This window comes from Tenrec ecaudatus, chromosome 6 (assembly GCF_050624435.1).
Source record: "Tenrec ecaudatus isolate mTenEca1 chromosome 6, mTenEca1.hap1, whole genome shotgun sequence".
Taxonomy (NCBI): Eukaryota; Metazoa; Chordata; class Mammalia; order Afrosoricida; family Tenrecidae; genus Tenrec; species Tenrec ecaudatus.
In genome coordinates, this window is record NC_134535.1 from 25113382 (window position 1) to 25135452 (window position 22071).

The window sequence follows — 22071 nt, forward strand, 5'->3', positions numbered from 1 at the left end:
GCAACACATAGGTCGCCCTACAGACAGACTAATACAGGAGCTGGGCGAAAAATGTTATCTCACTTTCTGTTTTCAACTTAGCAGCGTCTGGACGTTCAATAATCATTACTCAATGAATGAATTAGTGTTAAAATAAGGAAGATTAATTTTTCCCAACTCTTGAGATTTCATAGAATAAATTCTTGTTTGTATAGGGGAAAGTATTCATTTTTCAAATTGCCTACACAAAGCACACATTTTATAATCAGGGGCTAATACATGGATATCAACAACACTCAAGATTATCTGTGAGCTTCGCCCAATTCCATTCAAGTCAAATGCATTGTACTTCAGTAGCAAGACTGCCACTGAAGTTGGGAACTGCAGGCCAGTTAGAAAGGGGTTGAGGAGCATGGGGAACTTAGCCTGAGGCGGCTCAGAGATTAAGACACACTACACAGTGGGTGGTAGTTGATAAGTTACCATTCTGGAAGTGTTTCACAGGTTCAAAGAGCAGGTCTAAGAATATCTGGATCTCTTCTGGCTGGGTCCCAGCGAGGAACCTCAGAACAATGGACATGCGAGTGCCTGAAGCAGATTTTCCCTGAGTTTTAGTCCCAGTTTTGTTCTTCATTCGACCGTACAAAATTCTACATGGGCAGAAAAATGTTATGTTTTTACACATTAATTCTATAACACAATATTAGGTTTTTTGTTTTTCTAAAAGGTAAGAACAGACCACCACCACCACCACCACCTCCACCACCACCTCCACCACCATCACCACCATCACCACCTCCACCACCACCACCACCACCCGTGGGAGAAAAAAAAAAAAAAGGTAAGAACAGCAACTGAAGAGATATAAAATGGATTTATTAGCAACCAGGAGGAATGAAATTAGAAATTAAATATTTAACTTCTAGGTTCAGAAAAATATCAGTAAGAAGTAAAAAAAGAAAGGCAAAGGAAGCGGAGAAAGAAAAAGTACAGACAAAGGCTTGAAATCAATATCCTGGGGGAAAAGTAATGGTTTGCATAAAGCCAAAGGTGGTGCTTGGTGTGAGAAAAATATCAGTAAAACCTGCAGGCCAAAGGGAAGTCTAACCAAGGGAAAAGGAAAATATGAACATAAAAATTTAAATGACATGAAATTAGAAAATACAAGTATAGGCAGAAAAAAAATACAGCAAATAAAAGCAAAACAGAATAGAAAGTTTGCAATTAAATGAGTGATTTTCTAAAAAATACAAATATCACACAAGAAACAGAACTTAAAAATCATGAAAACTTAAGAGTTTTACAGATTTTTAAAAAACTTTACAGAATTTTTAAGGCTTTCATGGAAAACATAATTTCCAGTCATAAAGTTTTGTAGTTGAGAGAAAGTAACTATCCCTTTTCGTTTAGAAAGCTGGCATTATCGTGACACTGAAACAAATCAATGATAAAAAATAATGCTCTTAATTTTGCTTGTAAAACATAGCAGTGTATTGAAACAACATTAAAACTATTATGGGTTATTCCAGAAATACAAGGAAGATTTATTAGTAAAATCTATTACATATATGTAGGTCAATGGTCACAGACAAGAGGATAACTGATGGATCATTGGTGTGTTCCATCACTTATAGTAAAGAATGTAATATTAAATAACACATGATATTTAGAAACTGGATTAAATTACTTTTACCATTACTGAACAGTGACACAAAGAAATTTTCAATTTAATTATGATTATTATTCAAATAAAACCATGGAAAGACATTTCTATGTGTAAACAACAAAAATCCTAAAATAAGATTTAAAAAAATCTATAAAGAAAGTGTACAATGAAATATTCTAAAAGAATCATAATTCTACATTCCCAACTGCTTTTCAAAACGAGTACTTTGAAATGAGACAAATACCTCATCAGAATAGGGAACAGATCTGCTCGATGAGCTGTTTTCACGACTGTGTTATCTTCTGAAATGCTGAAATGCACTATTTCTTCCTTAAAGCTTCTGTCTTCGAGCAATCTTTGCAAATTTTCTCTTTAAAAAGAGAATATAACATAAATCAACATTCAATAATTAACAGCGCTTGAGAAAAATTCGTCAAGAATAGACTATGTTTAAAAAGGTAGTTTGTAGGTTTCCAAACTTACCTGGCTTAAAAAAGAGTACTTAGCACTGCCCTAGCAATGACAGGTTTTTACAGTCTAGCACAGGAGCCTGCTCAAACCTATTTTTGTAGCACCCCTGGGTTATTCCAGTGCCACCTCCCAGGGCCTAGTCCATATAGTGGTTGACATTGGTAAAGATAAATGCTCATAAAAATGTTTTTAAAATGACAGGCTTTCCAACTTTATAAGGTCAAAGAGGCTATGAGGGATTAATCTAAGTCAACACTTCAGCTATTTAAAAAGTGTTTACAAGAACTTTCTTCAGTTCTTAAGAGTGTAATTATGGTTCCCTAAGCAACTAAAATGGTATGGTCTTTTATTAAAAGGAGCATGAAATAATATAACCTCAAAACATATTTTTCATCTAATGTTATCTTCTCTACTTTATTATCTATAGAGAACCAGTTTTAATAAATAAGTATACTTCTAGTTTCATTTCTTTTCTGGAATTAGTGTTACCTTAGGAAGGACGTAAATTTCCTAGACCTTCAAAAATGTATTTTAGGGGGGGCTCTCATGTGGTAAGAAAAAACTAGTCAAAGAAATATCGTTAGTTTCAAATGGCTTACCTGTAAGGGAGGATATGCGGGTGCTTATATGTCATTAGGCAATCCAGAGTGATCTTTTGGACCGTTTGATCTTGGTGTAGCAACAACTAAGAATGACAGTTTATAGACAAATTAATACAGTCATATACATATGTAGGATGACAAGTGAATTACTCTTGCTCACTTGCTAAATTGGATTTCCTCAAATCTATGTGCTGCACCTGACAATGCCCTTCTATTGTCCAGGTGTGACGGGAGGATGAACAGACTAGACACAAATAGACAAATGAAGGGAAAACTCTTGCTGCCTGTATTGCACAGGCCAGACCCGCCGGCCCCCCCAGCCTTCTAACCACAGCCAAATCTCCCTGTGGGTGTCGATATGAACCACTGAGCTCTTCCAATATGGTGAAGGCATCAAACAGCCAATAAAATGCCAGGAAAGACTTGGTTGAGAGACCTCTCAGGACTTTTGCGTTCTGGCTTTATAAACAATGTATGTAATAGAGTTATTGGCAGAACATAACACAAAATCTGCTGAAATAATGGAAGTTTATTCTCAAGAACATCCAATAGGAAATGAAAATTTTATCCACCTAAGAGGTTTTAAATGCTATCCAATATTTACTCTGTTCCTGACATGACGTTATTTCTACAATCTTTCTGGAATTTAAGGTCACACACTGTGCCTGCAACAGATTCTCATTATGATTCTGCTTTCATTCAACAATTTAGGTCTTGGAACTTTACACCCACCATGAAGGCAGACTGAACTAGGAAGGAAGGTGGCCAACAGCTCTCAACACAATTCCTATTCCCTTTGAGGCCAAGCTCTCTGACTGCCATGGAGTTGATGCCAACTTATAGCGGGGACCCCATAGGACAGGGTAGAACTGCTCTTGTAAGTTCCCAAGAATGTAACTGTTTAGGGATGTAAAAACCCTCTCCTTTCTCCCAGGGAGTGACTGGTGGTTTCAAACTGCTGACCTTGCAGTCAGTAGCCCAATGAGAAACCACTACACCTGTAGAGCTCCCTTCCCTTCGAGAAGGTTGAGATAATTAATTCTTTGCTATACAGGAAATCCCTGACTAATGATGTCTCTGAGTTATGACAAACCGCACTTAACAACTATCTGGCTTTAAAAAAAAATACTATATCATTAGTAACATACACCACAAACCAAATTGCAGCGTGTAATTTGATAATGTTAGCATTCTAGGCTGTTCAGTGACAGATGCTCAATGTTATGATTTACTAATCAAAATACTGCTGTGGCCTGGTCTACAATGAAGTAGGTGTTGGGAGTCAATAGAAGAGTGGGCAATTTTAATAACATACGGTAACTGAGCTGCACATGTGTGCCAGCTATTATGACTCTGACTTGTTACCACACAGACGCCGACTTCTTTGTAGGCCAAGCCTACCAATACAAAACTCCCTACTGTTAAGTCCACTCAGATGCCTGGGGCCCTAGAGGGCAGAGTATAACTGGCCCCGGGAGTTTCCGAGGCTGGCACCCTATGGGAGCAGAAAAGCTCCCCATTTCCCATGCATGGGCTGGTGGGGCTGAACTGCTGACCTGTGACCAGCAGCCCACAGTGTCATCTATGAGGCCAGGTCTGCAATGTGCTCTCCTTCAGCATGAGTACCATCACACCTATCAGTTGTTCATTTGAAGCGGAGTTGTTTAGGTTTACCTAACTGTAACCCTTTCATGCTTTGTGTATTTTTACGTGCATGTATGTATTACGACACATCTAAGCTTCTATGTAAAGTTTCTAACCTCCAAAGAAAAAACAAAGCTCAGATTTTCAAAGACACTGATGATACCCAAACCAAACTCACTGCCATCAGGTCGATTACAACTCATAGCGACCTAAGAGGTCAGAGTAGAGCTGCACTTGTGGGTTTCTGGGATCATAACTGGGGACGGTGGTAGAAAGCGGAGCGATTGGTGGTTTCTAAACTGTTGGCTTTAGCGATTAGCAGCACCACACGTAACCAGCACGCCACCAAGACTCCTATAGATGGAAATAAAGGGCTAGAATAATGGGAACTTAAAGAAGGTGGGGATGAGCGGCACTTACTTCCTAAACAGCTGCTATGAGCTGGAAACAACCTGATATTAATGGGACACTTGCTGCTAATGCAGTCAACCAATGCTCAGCCACCCAGAATACTTTTTTCAATTCATTTTATGGGGGCCTCATTCAACTCCTATCGCAATCCATACAACCATCCATTGTGTCAAGCACATCTGTACAGTTGTTGCCATCATCATGCTCAAAACACTTTCTACTTGAGCCCTTGGTATCAGCTCATTTCCCCCCTCTCTCCCTCATTAACCTTTGATAATTTATGAATTATTATTTTTCCATGTCAGAATACTTTTTAAATCAACGACAATAGTCCTGCGTAAAACTGTTTTCCATGCTAATGTGTTATATGTCTATTACTAAAAGAAATTTTGGTACCTAAAATGTACACATGGGCCCTCTATTACAATTAGTTGACGCCATGAACTCAGTGAACTGAGATATCTAAAAAGTTACGGTGACAAAGAAAATGACAGAAAAGTCACAAAGAATTGTCATGCCAAGAATGTGTTTTACTTACCTGAAGATACAACTCATATAATTTGGATTCCAGATACAAGGCCCGTGGATTTGAAAACTTAGCAAAAACTTGTAAATGAGCAATTAACTGCCTAAACAAAAATAAAACACAAAGAGGCTGTTACAGAATGAAAGAGCAGAGGTTATTTTCACAAGATGAGATGACATACCAACTCTAATCTATCTGACAAGTTATCCAAACACGTTCACCACGGCTCGTTGTCTAGCTAGCCTAACAGGTTTTAATTGTTTGCCATTAGGTAGTTATTCTGCAGAATGGCAAATGTTGGCAAGCCTCTGCCTGAAATCTGTACTCCCCACCTCCAGAGAAACCTCTCAGGATGTGCTTTAGTTTACAATAAAACAAAAGTAGAGAGTAATCAAAACAGCAAAACACAACCCACTGCCACTGAGTTGGGTCCTACGTATAGTGACCTGACATAAGGTTTCTGGGGGTATAAAACTTTATGGGAGCAGAGGGACTCAACCTTCTCCTGGGGAGCAGCTGGTGGTTTTGAACCACTGACCTTGCCGTTAGCAGCCCAAAGCTTACACCCAAAAGGGAATGCAGATGGCTTTTGAAAACATTCCTGGTCTGGATTCTCTGAAGTAGGCAGAAAGGTGGTTGGATAGGTTTGCCCTGACCTTTGCCACCCAGACACGTCAGACAACGGCGGTCCAAGTTTGGGTGACGGTGGCTCTTGCGACCAAGAACAACGGCGAGAGAGCGATGTCCCTTAGCTCCAAAATGACTGTGAAGTCAGCAATGCCTCAGGGGCCATTCACTGTCTACTAAACACACCGAGGAGAGAGTCTCAACAGCAGCTATGCACATGACTTCAAAATCCAGACTCTTCAAGGCTTAAGTACTCTGGGAAATGGGTTTTCTATCTGTGTGTAATCTGTAAGATGTATTTGAACTTGCAAAAACCCTCTGAATTGATCCATTCTTTTGATTTGGAGAGAGTGTTTACTGTTTCAAGGAGAGGGGAGGGGAGGGGAGAAGAGTAGGGACCAGGCTGTACAGCATGACTGTCATTCTCAACTGTGTGACCATGGAGACAGTGACGAACACTCAGGTCCCGGCATTGTTTCCTCATCTTGATACAAGTGAGGACTTTGAGCTTTGTTGTGAGGATTTAATGAGGGAATCCATGTTGTAACAGCTCTGCTCCTCAGAGTTAGCTCTGCTCTTAATAAGAACAAAGCAATTATGTGAAATTCTTAGTAGTTAATGCAGAGAAATTAAGCTGGAAAATATGACATTTTTAGAGCCCAGAGACAGGGAGGTAAAGAGGAGAGTATTTTAAATTATTTATTTGACATCTCTCTGACAAGCAGATATCAAAGAACCCTGCAGTTTCACCAATAAACTTGCATTTTTTCCTGTCAGAACCTCTTAGCCTTTCCTCAACAACTCGTAAAGGCCTTCTGTGTGCTCCAGAGGTGCCTCAGGCGGTACATGGCGAAGTGAGTGGCAGCTAACTGAACACTTGGCACTTTGAACCCGCCAGCCTCGCTGTGGGAACAGATGGGGCCGTCTGCTTCCAGTCAGATGACAGCCCGGGAGCCCCCGATGAGGGACGCTCTCCTCTGTCACTGTGAACTAGGAGCGACCTTGTAGCAGTGGGTTGGGGTTTGGATGTGTGCACGACTTTTAAAGAACTACAGAGAACAGGAGCTAATTTGTACACTCTTGGTAAATATTTGCCTGTTCCAAAAAGGATTACATACTTTGCCTTATGACTATACTGAGACATGTGTGATGGTTATCAGCATACTCACGGGCACTATCCTGAAAGAGTCTGATTTCTCTGGGAGATTTATACGCAAGCAATCTCCAAGGCAAGGCCAGGGTCAGATCCAGGTACGGCTATCATAAAGGTTGGGGAAGACAACATCTACTTAAGGGAAAGGAATGCTTTGCTGAAGCAGCAGGGCTGAAACGGTCTCAAAAGATGAAGAAAATTTCGCCTGGCACAGATAAGGCATGGCCACTGCTCACACAGAGAGGGGCATGAGCCAAGGTCCAGAAGTGGGAAAGTAAGAGGGACGAGAGGCTAACTGGCTTATTCATTGATTCAATACACATGTACTGAGGGCTAATCTTTGCCCTGGAATTACACGGGAAGATATCAAGAAGGAAAAACCCACGACCTCCGCCGGGGGGAAAGCAGGAGGGGGCAAAATGCTGAGCTGTGAGAAGATAAAGACAGAGAAAAGGATCCCCATTTGTGAAACTTGGTCCGGAGTTTTCTTGACCTTGTGCTTCAGACACTATTTCCGTGAGCTGGCAAGCCCTTTCCCACCCAACTGCCCGCAACTCTCATTCTTCAGCTTCAAAGGTGCCCTCCACCTGAGTCCTGTTGGTAGAGTTCAGTATTCCCCCTACCCTTCTCTCCCCTGTGCACCCTTGGTGGTTGTTAGTGCTGTTGAGTCAATTCCAACTCCTGGAGGTCTTGGCGAGAGCAGGAAACATTGCCTGGTCCTGTGCCATCTTGTCTTGCCCACTGTTTCTGCCTCAAGTCAATGCACGGGGTCCCAAATCTTTTAAAATCTCTCTCTCTCTCTCTCTCTCTCTCTCTCTCTCTCTCTCTCTCTCTCTCTCTCAGCACACTGGGCACTATTTGTCTTTGGGGCCCAGCACGGAGTGCGGAGGTCCTCAGTACAGCTGTGGAATGGATCAATGAGTAAATGGCGCATGGACAGCACTTCAGAAATGGGCAGAGCACATCATGACCTAAAGTGTCAAAATAACCCATTATCATCAATCCACAGATGTTTGAGACCTCCAGACAGACACCCTTTAAGTAAGTTAATGTAAAGTATGAATGCTTGATTGCTTTTTTTTAAAGGTTTCTAACGATATAGGCAAATGAATAACCCAGGACAGAGTAAACAGGAGACAAGCCAAACGGCAGAAGAGAAGTGCTGACACGCTCATTTATACGAGAAGAGATGTTCCATTATGCGTTTCCAAGCACACACCCTAACACCCCAGGGCTGGGAAAGCCACTGACAAAGTTCACAAAGGCCACTGAAGCACTCCAGGGCCCGAGAGTCCCTGCAGCTCTAACCTTCGGTAGGTAGCTAATCGGTGAGCGGGGTGGGGTGGGGCGGGGAAGAAAGCCAGTAACAAGCAAGCAACGCAATCACTCAGCTCTTCCTGACATCCTCGTCGGAGTTGTTCGCCCTCAGTAAGACTCTCTCACGGATGCCGCCATAAGCCATCTCTCCGTTCCTTCTAGAAACAATGGCGCCCTGCAGATGCTGACCACTGTTGAACTTACTTGGCAGCAGCTCGTCTTGTCTTCTTTCTCTGCGTAGGCTCATCTCGGGGGACTTCTTCTTCTGATTCCTCATCATCTCGGGCAGCTGGTTCCTCTTCTGGGTCCTCTGCCATGCCTCTCTTGCCTTTTCTTTGCAGATCTTGGGCTGGAGCAACCTGCAGATCTGCTGGGTAGTACTCATTGCTGCAGCGAGAGGGATACGAGGCAGGGTGAGTGTTAACCTGCAGCGTCCTGGTTCTGTTTATGAGCTCGAGGCTCACAGGTCCCCGTGCTGCAGAGGCAACAGAAGCACTAGAGTCAAGCCTCTTAGAGATCACCGTTCTCTCTTACTCGGCCCATTCTGACAAACTACTCACTCAACTAACTGCAGAAGCTACCTCATAGGAAAATATGTTTTAAAAATGTCTACTTTCAGCTGAGTGGAAACCAGCCTCGCTGACTCTGAAGCTATACCGGAGGATGGGCTGGATTAAGCGCTTCACAGACAGTCCTCAGTTGATGAATGTCCAGTTTCCGGACAACTCCTATTTGTCGTTTAATATGTAAACATGCCCCCACTTTGAAATGCCTGAACCAACCCTTATAACCAATGCCAACGAGTAGATTCTAACTCATAGTGACCTTGTGTAGCGTTTCCGAGGCTATAAATCTTTTATGGGAGCAGAGTCTCGTCTGGGTTTGAACCATTGACTTTGTGGTTAGCAGTCCAATATGTACCTGAGAGCGCCACTACAGCTCCTTGAACTAACTCCTCCTTGCAATACATTCTCCATCAAAATCACCTTCACTTGTTGCACGTGCAACTTTAAAATCATTGAAGAGTCCCCCCACCCAACCCCCTTTTGACATTAAAATAAAGCTAAGTAAGACCCGCATGCACTTGTTCTGACTCGCCTACAAATTCCTCTTAGACTCAGGAACAGATTTCCTCTGTAACACGAGGAGTGCCTCCAGAGCATTCGGACCATGCTAGTGACTTTCCACCAGCTGCTCAATTCCCACTTTGCTGCTCAAAAAAGCATAGCACGGCCACTGAATGCAAGGCTTAGATATAGTCTGAGAAGGCAGATGGGGACCACCAATTCTGACACTTTCAGGGGCAGCCACAATGTGACGCAGACTCAAACTCTACGTCTTTGACATTTTGTTTCTCCTCAACGCAGTTCCCTTGAACTAGCACGTACTATTCACATTAAATTTAACCTCTTAAATTCTGGCCCATCAGTGTGGCTAAAGTGACATTATCTCAAACATGTGTTGGTTTTGGATCACTTACTCATTCATTCAGTAATTAATAATTTGATGTGTACTGTGTGGCTAGACACCATGCTAGAAATGCTAGGAAGCAGACTTTAAGGTCCCGAACTCAAAGACATGGATAAAATAATGTGTGTGTGAGGACAACACCGTAACAGTACACCCAGGTTAATACCCTAACCTACAATTTGATAGCTGGGAAGCCACCATATTCAACTTTGTATTCACACCAAGAAGGCTGGGAATGAATGAATAACATAGGCTTAGTTACTCCGCAAGCTACCAACTGTGCCATTGCCCACCCAACCCCATGTGCAACGCGCAAACAACCCCACTGGGTATTTTCCGCCTCCATCTCCATGCACACCGCGGTCATTCATTCATTCGTTCAATGAGATCACCTTGTAAAGGGCTTAGAGGAGCAGCTGGCACACAGCAGGCACTCCCTGAGTTTCACCTATGGTTGAGATGCTGTTGCCATGGTTAAGCCTGATTATTTGGATCACATTTTAAAGCATTAGTTATAGATAACCAGGGCCCACGAGTCTTAAAGCATGTATCCTTAGGTAGTCTTGGAAGTCTTAAATTTAGGGCCTGCTTCCTATTACAGGCTCCTTTCTCCATGCCCACTCCCATAGCTTCATGTACTACACAGAATGATTCTGGTCCTTAGGCTAAGAGGTAACTAAGTTAATTTTTGCAAGAAAACTAGGAAAACGAACATGGTAGGAAGTTCACCTCCTACCCACACCACAGTACTAGTGTGCATTTTATAGCAGTTCATAAAACAGCAGATACGCTTTCTCTGACTTGCTCTTCAAATTAGGCAGAGAAGCCAAAAACCGGTTTTCATTCTATAAGTAAATTACTCTTCTACGACCTTATCTATCAATCTGCCCGCGCCTTATTTGTAACCTCTGCATAGATGAATTATTTACAAGAACCTTTTCCATGCACACACCGAGCTTTAGCTCCTCGGACCTACTCAAAGGCACAGCCCTGGCAAGTTTACCCTTTTCCTCTCGCATCACGAACGCCCCACGTGCCTGGAGTCTGTGCAGGTTACTGACATCTGAAAACAAACAGCAACAGCGAACCCTCGAGCAACAACAGTTCTCGCTGTGCCCAACATACCCGTTCACCTGTGAATCTCTCTGTTTGTCTTTTACAGCAAGACTGACCGCACTTGCCGTGCCTATTCCTTCTTCGTTTCCTTGGGTCACTTGAAAAAGCTTTCCTCTCTACTAGATTCATCAAGACGACACTTGTGAAGTCGCTTGTGAAGTCACACCCATGTTTGCAAAGCCAGAGTTCCTACTCTACATCTTACGTGACCTCTCAGCTTACGTTTGGCTTAATTGATTGCTTCCTTGAACTAGTCAAGGAAGTCCCTTGGCTCTTGGGACTACAAATGGTTCTTGTACTATCACTCTGGTCTCTGCTTCCTGGACTTAGCGGGTTCCTCATCTCCCAAACTGAATATTGGGCCAGCCCTTAGAAGTCATATCCCAGGTGACTTCATTTCTGCTTCATGAATTTAAATATGTATTGAAATATCATAGTATCATCACGTCGGGGTCACCAAAAAAAAAAAAAAAGAAACATCATAGTATCCCTATTATGCTGGTGACCTCCAAATGCATTATGTCCTGACCAGACCTCTCCCTAAAACTCTAAACTCTTAAAACCAACTGCCTAGTGGACATCTCTATTTGACTATCTCTCAGTATCCCAAACTTAACTTATCCCAAAATACATTTTTGCCGTTTCACAACTAAGAACCCCTGCATCACTCCCTCACAGTCTCAGTACATGGTATATCTTCTCTGCCAATTGCTCAGGTCCAAACCTTAGACAGTCTCAATTCCCACGCCCACACCAATGCCTGCTAATATCTGATCTGTCTGCAAATCCCAAAGGCTGACCTATCTGAGGCATTTCTAAAATTGATCTAATTGGAATCCTTCAAAACACACAGAGAAGTTAACCACGTCTTCTCTTTACTACTGCAGTCTCGATTAATCTGCCACGATCCTTTATTGTCCGGACGGCTGCAGTCTCCGGCTAACTCCCTTGCAATCTTTCCCCAATTTCTTCTTAAGTGGCTCTCACCATTGCCATCCTGCAGTCTGGTCTCAACACAGCAGCTGCGACAAACCTTCAGAACACCTGCTGTGTTAATTCTAACTCACAGGGGCCCCGTGTGACAGAGAAGCACCTCACAGGGTTTCTAGGCCGTAATCTCCAGAGGAATGGAGGCCAGATCCTTTTCCCAAGGAGCCACTGGGTGGATGCAAACTGCCAACCTTCGGGGTGCTGCTTGAGTGCCTTTTCAGAAAACAAGTCATTTTATCCTTCTGCTCAAACTTCCCAGTGCCTTCCCATCTCACTTAAAAAAAAAATAAAAGCCAACATCCTGCTGTCACTAAAGGCCCTCTACAATTTGGTCTCCTGATACTTCATGACCGTATCTCCAACTACTTTTCCCTGGGATTACTTTGTGATAGCTACTCAGACCTCCTTGCTTTTCCTTGTACAAGCCAGGCATGCTGAGGTGTGATCAATTTAGCCTGCTTAAGCTGATGCTACTGCATTTTCCCATGTAAAGAGTGATTATTAGAATTCATACTTTTAATTGACTATGTAATGTTCTACATACCACACGCCTCATCTTTAGGAGATAAAACAATGCTACTCTCACACAGCATATCCAACTGGAGTAAAACCATGCTTCCAAAAGCTTACTATCCTTCGGGAATGCTTTCCTCGTCATCATGAGAAAGACCAAGAGTTGCAAAACAGTGGAATGTGTCTTTCTGTAGCAGCTAAAAGGTTACTGGGCCCGGTTGGGTCACTGGAAAAAAATCTTTGTAAGCTCCCAGCAGTCAATGGAACAATGAACAACAGGGTAAGAATTAACAAGGCCTCTGTCCATTGATGTAACTTAATATGGCCTTTCATGTTTTATAGCCTGGCAGCTTTCATTACTACCATTTACAGACCGGCTAATTTGGGTCTCGTGTAAAATTAAGTGGCGAACAAAACCAGACGCCTTCTGAGCAGACAGTCACCACGGCTTCCCAGCTGTGCTGCAGATCTGCAAACGCAGCAGACGTGGAAGAAGTCAGCTAGTTTGGAAGGTTAACTGCTTTACCTTCGCTTCTACGGCCCACGTCAAGGACGTAGTCTTAGGGCAGGGGATACTTACTTGATAAATCTCAAGAAAAGTGGGGAAAGCTCCCTGGACCGTGGCTCTACTCGCTCAGGGAATCTTGCCAGAGCTCGCCAGAGCAAAAAGCGGAAGTTGGTGTGGTCCAGTCTGTCCCGGCAGTCAGTGCTCAATGCTAACTGCTTATGATAGAGAGCGCCCACGTCTCCTTCCTGGGTCTGCTCCCAACTCCCGTCTCCAATCGACTGCTCTTCTTCATCTCGGTCATCGCTCTGCAGCTCTTTCTCTGCGAGACAAAAGTTATTGTAACGACAAAAGCTTCTTCAAAGGAGGGCATTTCTTTCTCTAGTACTCCAAGGGAACAAGTAAGAAACTAAATCCCCACACTATGACAATTAACACCCTTCTCATTTCGGTTTCCCACTTTCATACGTAATTAAAGCAGTAAAAATGAGATATTTAAACGACCAGCTCTCTTCCCAGCCTTCAAATACCACCTTACATACCAGCATGTGTAGCTGCTTTCTCAAGATGTTCATAGTAGACTTTCCAGAATTGCTTATTTTCCATCTCATGTGCATGAGAACTAAGGGCGAAAATAAGTACAATTGCTCTTACCACAATCCATACATACAGCCATTATATCAAGCACGTTTGTACACTTGTTGCAATCATCGTTCTCAAAACATTTCCTTTCTACTTGAGCCCTTGGTATCAGCTCATTTGCCCTCCTCACTCCCTCACGAACACTTGATAATTTATCATTTTTTTTCATGTCGTCCATTGACTGCTGACTCCCTTCACCCAGTTTTCTGTTGTCCATCCTACTGGGAGGAGGTTATAGGTCCATCATTGTGATTGGTTTCCCTTTTCTCCCCGTCTTCCCCTTACCCTCCTGGTATTGCCACTCTCATTATTGGTCCTTAAGGATTCCTGTGTTGCAATTTCTTATCTGTACCTGTGTACATGCTCTGGTCTGGCCGAATTTTATAAGGTAGATATGGGGTCATGAAAGTGGGGAGTAAGCAAGCATTAGAGGAAAGTTGTATGTTTCATCGTTGCTACACTGCACCCTGACTGGCTCGTCTCCTCCCTGCGACCCTTCTGTAAGGTGATGTCCAGTTGCATACAGATGGGCTTTGGGTCCCCAATCTGCAACGCCCCCCTCATTCACAATGGAATGATTTTTTGTTCTTTGATGCCTGAGAATTATCAGTTCCTTTAAGGCAAGCTTTAATATACTGGTTTCCCTTCACCTCATGGTCATAATACTCAACATAAACAAAAGGCAAAATAATGATTAACTACATGACACCTGACTTTCAAAACTTAAGAGATGTGAGATGATTTGAAATATTTATATAATTTGAAACAATGTCACCGATTTTATATCAAAATTTTGATGGGGGGCACCATTTTCTAAGAATATACGTAAACTTATAAAACATGAACTCTAGCTAGTGGGTCACACGTGGAAAATAAGCCAGCACGCAAACACAAACAGAGCAGGAGCCCAGGTAGCTATGGAATCACAGCGCGTGTCCTCTACTTGAAAGGCATTTCGTGATGGTGGCTTTTGGTAACGGACGTGCTGCTGCCTTTCGTGCTCCGAGGCACACAAGATACAAAACACGGAGCTGTTGCTGGCGGCTTCCAGCATACTGGCTTGATGGCTTTCGAAGGGCAGGACAAGGGACATAAATGGTTCTAAGTTGGAAAGAGATTTTATTTTGTTTATGTTAAATAAGTTACCAGTCAGGATTTTAAAAGCCCCTATGTGCCATATTTCCAACTTGACATAAAGCTATCTGCAGAAAAATGTCCATAAAAGGACAGATTCCTACATTTGAGCCACAACCTATGCAGGGGCTTCAACGATTCATAGAAAAGTGGGATTAAAAAATAATGGAATTTTCCACGAACTTAAAAAAAATCTCCCTTTTATGTGCTTTCTTTGTGCCTATTAAGGTCCTTTTTAGAGCTGAAGGACTTTTAATTGGCAAGGGTTCTGCACATACATTTTTTTTTTTTTAACTGTTTGTGATTTGAGCAAAAAATTACAGAGCGGATTGGTTTTCCATGCAACAATCCTCACACATTTTGTTTCAGGACATTGAATGCAATTCCCACAATGTACCAACCCTCCTTCCTGCCTTCTGGGCAAATGCCGCTCTTGTGGTCTCCTGTGGCTGACTGTCGAAGGCGCGCACACCCCCCTGGCTTACTGTTCACGCGTCGGGAGGCCTATTGTTTAGCTGACAGTGGACCCACAAGGGTTGAGTTCACTGCCAGGCTTGATGGGTGACTACAGGTCAGAGTTTCAGAGGTTTTCCAAGTTGCTGTTAGACCAGCAGACCTGGTCTTTTAAAAATGTTTTTTTCAGTCCATATTTTTTCTTACTTTATGCAGGACCTCGCTATTATAAACCTGCAGAAGGTCATGAGTTTTAAACAAAAGCTTGACTCAGTAAAACAATATAGGTAAATAAAATTAAGCAATGCCTTTTTATTATGAAACACTTTCAGCAATCCGTGCAAAGTAAAAAAGGGTACACTCTACTAATGTTCGCAACAGCTTTTCAATGCTCTAAGACATAGATATACAACATTTAACCCACGGAAATGCTTGTTAGCAAGTTGCTGCTGTTGCTAGATGCTGTGAGGCAGTTTGTTCCCTGCACGGTTCTCTGCCATCCCCCAACTGTTTTCAAGTTCGACCAATGGTCCTGCTCCTTGGTCAGTCTGTCTCTGAGAGACTTCCCTGCTTTTTGCTGGTCCTCTATTGTAACAAGCATGGTGTGCTTCCCAGAAATTGATCCATTCTGTTGACATGTATGTACCATGTGAATTTGACTACTCATTGAATTAACTAGTCTTCCTTGTATGGATTTTATACTACTATTGGCCACTCAGTATTCAGGCTCGAACTTGAAATGGTCTTCTTGACAATGAATGTGACGCCATTCCTCTTCAATTTGTCATTCCTGACATAGTAAGCCATTCTCCTCCACTGCCATTGAGCTGGTCACAACTCGTAGAGACCCCAAAGGACAGATGAGACCTGGCCCTCTGAGTTTCCAAGGCTGTCAATATTTACAGGAGTAGGCAGACTCGCATTTAACTGCCAACCCTGTGGTTAGCACTAAACTCATACCTCATGATGGCACTGGAGCTCCTTAGTAAACCACATGATTGTACATGGTCAAAAACAAGTCCATTTCAGTTCACAAGCGCTTAGGATATCAATCTTCATGCATTCCATATCATTGCGATGACTTCCAATTTTCCTAGATTCATACTTGGGAAACGGCATGTTCCAAATTACTAACAGATAGTTGCAGCTGTTCCTTCTCATTTTGAGGCGTGCCACATCAGCAAATGAAGGCCACCAAGACCTGTTTCACCCACGTCATGAAAGTCAACTCGACTTTGAGGCGGCTCTTCCCCAGTTCTCTTTTGAATGCCGCCCACATGAGGAGCTCTCCTTCCAGCCGCCATCAGTCCATGTCCACTGCTGTCCATCAAGCTCCGGGGGCTACTTTTCCAGGGGTACACTGCTTCTTCCTTTCCTAGTCTTAATCTGGAAGTTCCCCGGAAACCTGTCCACCAAGGGTGACCTGTGGGCACAGCTTCCAGCATCCACACAGGGTACTGCAGTGCAATAAGCTGACAGGCGAGTGAATGATGGGAGTTATCAAGTACGGATTTATGTTTTTCTTTACCTTATCCCACAAAAGATTTCGGATAGCTATAAAGGCTGTATACATGTATCACTTAACTCACAACGAGCAGGACAGCCCTGACCCCATCATTCTTCAATATTCAAACCACAGCATCTTCATGGAGCTGATGCTTACCTTATTAGTTCAATGACAGGATCCCACAGAGGGCTGAAATTAACATATAACATGCCTAATAAATAACGAAGTGGCACCTGCAACAAGAAGAAGCTAGTTTAGTCAATGGGGAATGGGCTACAACAGAAGAACTGAAACCAGAGCACTGAAATATAAGCATCCTGGCTTGAGAAACCTGAGGTTTGAAAAGAAGCTTGAACTCTTAGAAAAGAAAGCTAGAGACCAGGCAACCAAACCTAAAATCCAACTGCCTGCCACTGAATTGATGTCGACGCCCTACAAAGGAGAATGGCAACAAAGTAGAAGAGCCCCCGTGGGCTTCCGAGACTCTAACTCTTTATGAGAGCAGAAAGCATTCGCTTTCTTCTGCAGAGTGGCTAGTGGTTTTGAACGGCTGACCTTGGGGTAGCAGCCCAATGTGTAACAACTACACCATCAGGCTTCTCAGAAACAAGCCAAAGATATAATAATGTCTCCTTCCCCCAAAACGTCACTCACTGTTTAACACAGAAAAAGCACTAACGCAAACACAATATTCAAACTCACTACAGACGTTTGCACACAGAGGTTATATATAAATAAGTATATCTGGCTCAGGATTAAATCTCCTAATGAATGCTGTCGTGTCCTGTCAAGATAAAACTTGAAACGTCTTACACGGTCAAGCAGAGTTCAAGACTGTACATGGGGAATGGTAGCCAAGGCTTTAAGACTCAAGCAGACGTCTGAGTTCTCAAAACAATATAGTGAAGGCATCCAGTTCAGAGGGTCTGAACTCTTTACAGCCTATTTCCAGGTCAATCACCTTTTGGAACGATAATCATTACCAGTAACAACTTAAAGTGCCCAGAAGGTACCAGGTAGAACAGTAATTGGGAGTAGAGTGAAGTGTTCGTATCTACGTAGCAGCAAAGTCCAAACGAGTCGACAAAGGAGCCTACCAAGTCAAATAAAGGAGTCTGGTAGAAAGGAGAGGCATTCTCCTCTGACCTCACCTATCCTCACCCTCTAAGGGGCTGCAACGCACCTTCAAGGTTACGGAGAGGAAATATAGAGGGTAGAATTCCTGCAGCAGTGAACTACGCAGAGGAAGAGCTTCAGACTCTAACCCTGGTACCAAGTCCTCCTGTTGCCACTCCCTCCCTCCCTCCCTCCCTCCGATTCAGGCAACACATCTGTAAAATGAGAAGAGTCCCACCCACCCTGCTATGAGGGTTAAATGAGATGACCAGTGTAAAGGCACTTGGTAAACAGTGAAGTCCAAGGTACAAATCATTATTTTCGGGGCTGCCATGCATGCACTGTACATAAACTCGTGCAAGTAAAATGAATTCCTTGCTTTTACACGATTGCAAATAGAAACTAGTTTAGATCTCATCAATGGGGATAGTACATTATAGTAGGGAGATTCCAAACGCTGGCATTTGGATCCTTGTTCTTCCAGTTACTTGCTCCTGTATGATCTTAGGCAAACGGCTAAATTCTTTGTATTTTTGCTTTCTTCTCCGGAAGAGACCTGCATTTAAATAATGTTGGTCGATCGAGAACACTAACCTCAAAAGGAAGAATCCCAGGTAAATCTAGAATGGGAGACTTGGATGGGGAACAATGAGTCCTTTCTAGAGCCGATGTGTTGCACTGGATTACTGCCGGATTGTGGAGAGCGACACTGATTCACAGTAGCCTGGTTGGAAGCACAGAGAGGTCGTTCCACCCTGTCCTGTAGGGCTGCGGAGCGGGTGCTGACTTGATGGCAGTGGAAGCGATGCGTCGGGGATGAGTGACAATGTTCACTACCATAAAGTGACACTGATGTCTCTCAGGTAAGCCAGAGACATATGAAAACCATAGATAAACAGACTTGGGGCTTGCACTTAATTCTAGCCCTAATCTAAGAACAAATAATTCTTATGACATGGCCATGCCTGATGCTAGCCCTCATGAAGAGATCAATGAAAAATACAGGTGCTATAGCGGAGTGCGGTAAAGTTTCCCTTAAAACCAACTTGTCTTAAAACCACCATCTAAGGGAGGCATCCACAAGTCCACATGGAAAAAGCCATGGAGTGTAAATAATAAAATCCAAATCCAAGGGAAGGAACGGTATCTGAGCTTAAGTGGCAAACACCTGGCTTGCAGAAGGCTGTGCACGATGGTGGAAGCTTAGAATCCATGTACAGGGTCCACATGTGCATTGAGCCTCCAGTGAAGCCCTTCTGGTCACAGTGGAGGGATATGAAGAGCTTCGGTATCAGAGAGCATGGTAAAGTCGATTATGGCAGATGCAGTTAGGTGAAAACATAGTATCTATCATCTGATGTTTCTTTTGACCCATTTTCAAGTTGTTTCAGTTAAAAAACAAAGTGAAGGGGAACTACAGGTGCATTCAGTCTTTGGCGAATCCCCTGTGGCTGCAGAGGAGGGGTATGAACAGTCTTGCAATCAAGCGGAATGGGCGACGCCGGGAGGGTGGAACGAAGCTGGGGGAGAAGGGGGAACTGATTACAAGGATCTACATATAACCTCTCCTCTGGGGGATGGACAACATAGAAGTGGGTGAAGGGAGACATCGGACAGTGTAAGACATGACAAAGTAATAATAATTTATAAATTATCAAGGGTTCATGAGGGAGGGGGAGCAGGAAGGGAGGGGGGAAATGAGGAGCTGATACCAAGGGCTCAAGTAGAAAGCAAATGTTTTGAGAATGATGATGGCAACAAATGTACAAATATGCTTGACAGAATGGATGTATGTATGGATTGTGATAAGAGTTGTACAAGTCCCCAATAAAATGATTTTTAAAAAAAAGCAAGCAGAATGCATTGGAAAGTAGATTACTGCAAATGCAATTAAAATTTAACACGCAATCTATCATTTGATTTCCTTCTGTTCCATTTAAAATTTGTTCATTTTTGATATTTTGTTTTCTTTTTGATTGAGGTATTCATCTTTTATTTTGATATTGCTGTTAGGTTTTTTCTCTTAACTTTTTACTGTTTCTTCACCCCGTCCCCTATACAGTTTTTCTGTATATGAAATCCAAGATAGGTAAATCTATAGACAATTACTGGATTAATGGTTCCTGGGGGGAATGGCAGGGGAGGTTGGGAGCAAATGGGGAGCTACTAACGATGAGTACAGGAAGGAAGAAAATGTTCTAACATTTATTGTACTGATGGATCATACAACTCTTCTTGATGTGATTGAACTATGGACTCATATGGCATGTGAGTTATAAGCAGAACAATCATGTCTGTAAACTGAAGACAGTAGAACAGAACTAGGAAAGAGAAGGGACATCTGAACCAACAGACAGAATGGCACGGTAACCTTACATTTGTCCCAGATTCTTTCAACCATGTCAAACTATATATAGTTTCCATATACCAACCATGATCTTGCATACCTTGTTACCTTTATACAAACTGTTCCTCTCATGTGGAGCATTTCCCGCTTCTTAAAGAGACGCACACACACCACCCTTTCAGACACCCTTCCTGGAACTATACAATATACTACGGAATATAGTTTACGATATAACTTACTATAGAATACTTGGACAATTAGATCACCAGGACTTCAGATTCCAGGACCCTGAGACCAGATGGTGCCCAATTACCACTAACAACTGCTCTTGAAGGGGTGCCTTCAGATGGTCTTAGGTAGCCTGCTTGTCAGACTGAGACAGTGGAGGGCCTGGGACTTTGGCCTTTGCCACCTTTGAAGCTGGAAGTACCTGCTGCTCAATTTCCTGTCAGTGAATAGATCTATAAGAGGAAGAATGACACTACTGATATACGACACCTTAGAATAATCGGCCATTTGGGATCGAGGAGGAAGCATTTGCCCAAGGGTAAAGTTCAGAAGGGGCAGGAAAGAAAAAAGAAGGGAGATGGGAAGCAGAGCGAGGAGGTGGCTGGGTGTTGTTACCCTGAGGGAACTGCAGGAAAGAGGGTGACAGAATGGACATCAATCATGAGATCTAAAACTGCTGATCTGCTCTGTAAACCTTCACCATCTCCCAGGAGAAAGTTCAAAAATGAAGTGCTCATGTAACCGAACGACAAAACAGCAGAGCGAGCCTAAGCAAAACCAACTGCCAACGAGACACGGTGCTGTCCCGCCAAGAAAAAGAATAAAGAGGGAAAGGGACCGGCCAGGAGAAGGGAGGACAGCACCGCATTCCCCTTCTTTACAAGGCTGGCAGACTCATTTAACACAACGCATTTAAGAGAAGTTAAATCTATCTTGGTTCAATTTCTTCTTCTTGTGACTACTGATACACAACAGCTGTTTAGCTGCCAGCTAACCACGTCTCCAAGCAGTGAGAGAGGGCAAGAGAGAGGCATCTTTCACCTCCTGCAGCGGGCCGGCGGGGACTGCAGTGCGCAGCGCGTCGTGTCTGAGCTTCCGCAAGTGTAGCAGCTTCTCTCTGTAGTCCCTCACGGTGGCTGGGACGAGCTCCGCCTGGCGCATCACGGCAAACACAGCCGCACTCGCTGAGAGCCCAGAGTCCTGGACAGCCAAGAAACCGAGAAGGCAGTCAGCACCCTGCTTTTCCAAACGGAATGACAAATGTCACCAAAGCTCTCAGGACGCGACGGCGGCGGCAATGTGTCGATACTGCAAATGGAACTCGCAATTCAATCCTACGTGAATGACTCGCTTTCCTCACATCGCTTACTTTGTGATAGAACATTTAGGGTTAGTCTCGGATATCGCAATGCAGACATAAAACAGGGAAGCGAGTCTCCAAACAACGGAAATGGATGGGGGGTTTCTGTCATGAAGCACCACACACACATTCACTGTACGCCTCTACTTCCAGCAAGGTGCACACCATAAATAGTTCCCTCTGTTAAGGGAGCTGGGGGAACAGCGTCCACCACTTCATTGCTAGAAATAATGTAAAAACAGAAAGAATCCACCCAGGCACCTATCACTGATGACAAACACTTAAATATCTTAAACTGTGGAATACGATTTGAAATTTTAAAAGTGGTAGAGCTAGATATACAAACACAAGAAATCTCCATAATTCCAATAAAACTAGGTCAAAAAGTCCAGCTAATTGTGGATTTTCAGTGGTGGCCTTGGTAATGGGAATGAAAATAAGAATGAGCCAAAAAGAGAATTCAATTTTTTGTGTGTGTGGGGGAGAGTATGGGAAAAATTCCCTCTCCCTACA

General features: G+C 43.2%; 1 protein-coding gene across 1 annotated transcript in view; it reads right to left on the bottom strand.

The window, feature by feature from the left end:
• UTP20 (UTP20 small subunit processome component) overlaps positions 1-22071 on the bottom strand; it is a 105598-nt gene that overhangs the window by 58866 nt on the left and 24661 nt on the right. The window contains exons 18-26 of the mRNA XM_075551102.1: positions 21240-21398; positions 16883-16959; positions 13533-13612; positions 13066-13312; positions 8601-8783; positions 5312-5402; positions 2716-2801; positions 1890-2015; positions 463-629 (exon numbers count right to left, since the gene is read on the bottom strand). Of these exons, the coding sequence (XP_075407217.1) occupies positions 463-629; positions 1890-2015; positions 2716-2801; positions 5312-5402; positions 8601-8783; positions 13066-13312; positions 13533-13612; positions 16883-16959; positions 21240-21398 (1216 nt within the window). The remainder of the gene's footprint in view (positions 1-462; positions 630-1889; positions 2016-2715; positions 2802-5311; positions 5403-8600; positions 8784-13065; positions 13313-13532; positions 13613-16882; positions 16960-21239; positions 21399-22071) is intronic.